This window comes from Propithecus coquereli, unplaced genomic scaffold (assembly GCF_000956105.1).
Source record: "Propithecus coquereli isolate 6110/MARCELLA unplaced genomic scaffold, Pcoq_1.0 Scaffold74, whole genome shotgun sequence".
Taxonomy (NCBI): Eukaryota; Metazoa; Chordata; class Mammalia; order Primates; family Indriidae; genus Propithecus; species Propithecus coquereli.
The window spans coordinates 930,181-933,617 of record NW_012153507.1 but is presented as its reverse complement, the minus strand read 5'-3'; the positions used below and the strand labels follow the sequence as shown (position 1 = coordinate 933,617).

The 3,437-nt window shown below is 37.0% G+C and overlaps 1 protein-coding gene across 1 annotated transcript; it reads right to left on the bottom strand.

The window, feature by feature from the left end:
* Positions 1-340: 340 nt before the first annotated feature.
* Positions 341-1,688, bottom strand: FUT9 (fucosyltransferase 9 (alpha (1,3) fucosyltransferase)). The gene has a single exon (XM_012661868.1). It carries the CDS (start codon positions 1,686-1,688, stop codon positions 609-611), a length of 1,080 nt encoding a protein of 359 aa, XP_012517322.1. The 3' UTR covers positions 341-608.
* Positions 1,689-3,437: the final 1,749 nt, after the last annotated feature.

Below are 3,437 nucleotides of genomic sequence, written 5' to 3'. Positions count from 1 at the left end.
TGAAAATAAATGGAAAGTCTAATAGCTTCTTTAACAGAACAATTCTGCTTCACATCTTCTTATTCACCACATGAATAAATCTGCCTTCACTAATGTGGTAAACAGGTAAAAAAATAGATCGAATAGAGACAGTTACACACTCTGTTCAACTTTGAAGTCAGAGAGGTTAGAACTCAATTGCAATATGTTCTTTCTTTGTTGCAGTATGCAAACTTGGAACTAAAGATTATAATAGTGAAAATCTTTTATATTTTAAGATAAGCATCTTTGTCTCTGAAATAGTGTGGAAACAATAATCAAGTCACAAACTTACATTATAGACAACTACAAAACTGTGAATAAACAATGTTTACAAATGATAGTGAAGAATAAATTATTTTTCAGTGTACATAACTAGGTATATACAGGATAATTTAAAATCAAATGGAATGATTGCTAATGCTGAGCTTTTAAAAATCACCAGCAAAATATACATGTTACCCAAGAGAAGGTGATAAAAATAAATTGTGACCCAAAGGTACAGTATTATTATATTTCTTTTCTTATCCTCAAAACTTGGAAGATATCTCATCAAAATATTTTATCAAGTGTGCAAATGATGAAAAACTTTAATTCCAAAACCATTTCTCTAAATTACCAACAGACTTATATTCTTGATGCCTTTTCACATGGTCACAAGCCAAGCAGGCATGTGATTCCCAAAATCGTGGAAGATTTACAGTGAAATCCTTCCTCCAGTTAAAGTAACTAAGGTATAGCTTATTGTTTTTGTCGACTTCCTTCAGATACTTCGCTAGCTCACTGGGAGAGTTATAATCTTCCACATGAATGAATGAATCTGCTGGAATATAATTCTCATAGTTTTCCCTAGATGGCCCCAGAACAACAGGTACAGAGCCAGCCAGAAAAGCATTGTAAAGCTTTTCTGTGATGTAATCTTTGTGGATTGAGTTTTCAAAGGAAAGATAAAATTTACAAGTGGATATGGTAGGAATCAAATTTTTATCATTGACATATTCTCCAAATGCTTGCCCATAAGTATGGATTTCAATGCTTTTGCTTAGCTCATTGTAATACTTGACCCTGGCATGCTCAGGGTTCCAGTTACTTACAACCCAGCACACCAACTTCTCTTTGCTTGGCACTTCAAACACGAAAGGGTTGGTGCTCACTGTCAAGAAGCCATAAGGCACTTGGATATCTGAGTCACGGCGGTAAGTCAGAGTCAGGTTGAACAAGTGCTCAATACCACTCTTTTGAGGCGTGTGAGTTGGCGATTCCAAATTCATCCAAATCCATTTCTGGAAGGGTGGCCTAGCCTGCTGAGGTAAATTAGTCAGATCCCAACTGATGTCTCGGTGATGGATCAAAACTGCATGAGACTTGTTGTACAGTGAACGGTCTGTTGTGAGATGGCATCCTTGGATATTGAACATTGCTTGGCAGGATGTAAGGTCAAAAGTCTGCCCAAATGGCCACACCCACACCAGAATAGTAGTTTCATTAAAATAATCAGTTTTGGTGGAGAAGAAATTTTTCATTTTCAGCACAGAGCTGGCTGACTCCATTGGACTGAAGATCCAGCTGTTGGTGGGCTTGATGTAAATGAGCAGACATGCCATGAAGCAGCCCAGGATAATGCAGACGATTAAAAATGGGCGGAGAATTCCTTTGGATGTTGATGTCATAGTTTTTTTCTGTGAAACAGAGAAAGACAGAGGGGTAGGTAGGGGCAGGGATGAAGAGATAAGCATACAGATAATTTGAGATAAATGTAATATATTCTAAAATATACTTCATCACAAAATTAGCTGCATTTTCCTTTTCAGTGTTTTCAAACCATAGAGAGAAACAGAACTTTCATTGAAGCCAAGTAACTGCTTTTAAAAAGAGTTTCCCATAAACTGTTTCCTACAAATAATGATTCAGAATTTGTTGTAAATGTATCAGCATATCTTCAAGCCAAGGAACATTTTTTTCAATGCCATTCCTACCTTTTCTATTTTTATTTGCTTGTAGAACTGGTACTACAGATTGTCATCACCAAACCCATGATTAAGATTTTTAGTATTCTAAAAGCACATCAGATTAGTGAACGTTTCCCAGTTGACGTAATCGCTTATCTCCTAGTGTATCGAGACTCTAATATAACTTTGGCGTTCAGATGGAATTCAATAGAAAACCAAACTTTTCAAAGGAAAAATGCTTTTGTTGTTTGGTATAAGTTTATCTTCATCGTTTATAAATATATCAGGATAGTCATCTTGTAAAAAATGGCAACTCTTGATTCGATATCTTTTTTTAAAAATAAGTACACTGATGTAAATTTTGATAAATTTAAAAACCTCATTGTTTTATTTTTTATTCACATATTTTTTCTTACCATTCTTTTCGTTTACTTTTACTAATCTGCAAGTACATTCAATATCTACCAAGACGTAAAAATCAAATGTTCTATTGGTGTTACAACATTCTTACTTATGTGTTCTTACTTATGTGGTATTGTGGCTTTAAAAAAAAAAGTTTATCTTTGTATTAAAATGATCCTAGGGTGTCCGCAGCCGCCCCCGCGCCGCCATCGCTCTCAGATGCCGGCGCCGCCTCGCTCACCGAGCTCCGGCCCAGGGAGGAGGCGGGTAAGTAAGGAGGTCTTTGTACCGTGGCTCCCACACAGCAGACTGTCGGTGAAGCACCCAGGAAGCAACTCGCCCCAGAAGCCGCTCACAAGAGTGCGCCCTCTACTGGAGGGGTGCAGAAACCTCATCGCTACAGGCCTGGTACAGTGGCACTCCGTGAAATTAGACGCTATCAGAAGTCGACTGAACTTCTGATTGGCAAACTTCCTTTGGAGCGTCTGGTGCGAGAAATTGCTCAGGAGTTCAAAACAGATCTGTGCTTCCAGAGCGCAGCTATTGGTGCTTTGCAGGAAGTAAGTGAGGCCTATCTGGTTGGCCTTTTTAAAGGCACCAATCTGTGTCCTATCCATGCCAAACGTGCAACAATTATGCCAAAAGACATCCAGTTAGCACGCCACATACGTGGAGAATGTGCTTAAGAATCCATTATGATGGGAAAACATTTCATTCTCAAAAAAAAAAAAAATTCTCTTCTTTCTGTTATTGGTAGTTCTGAACGTTAGATTCCCCCCTGCCCAATGGGGTCAAAAGGTACCTAAGTATATGATTGAGAGTGGAAAAATTGGCAGTTTTTCCATTTTCATTTGTGTGTGAATTTTTAATATAAATACAGGAATGTGAAGCATTAATACAAGTCAAATGTTTCAGTGAACAAGTTTCAGTGGTTCAACTTTATAACAATTATAAATAAACCTGTTAAATTTTTCTGGACAATGCCAGCATTTGGATTTTTTTAAAACAAGTAAATTTCTTTGTTTTTTTTTTTCCTTTCCAATCTTTAAATTTTTTTAAATTTATTTC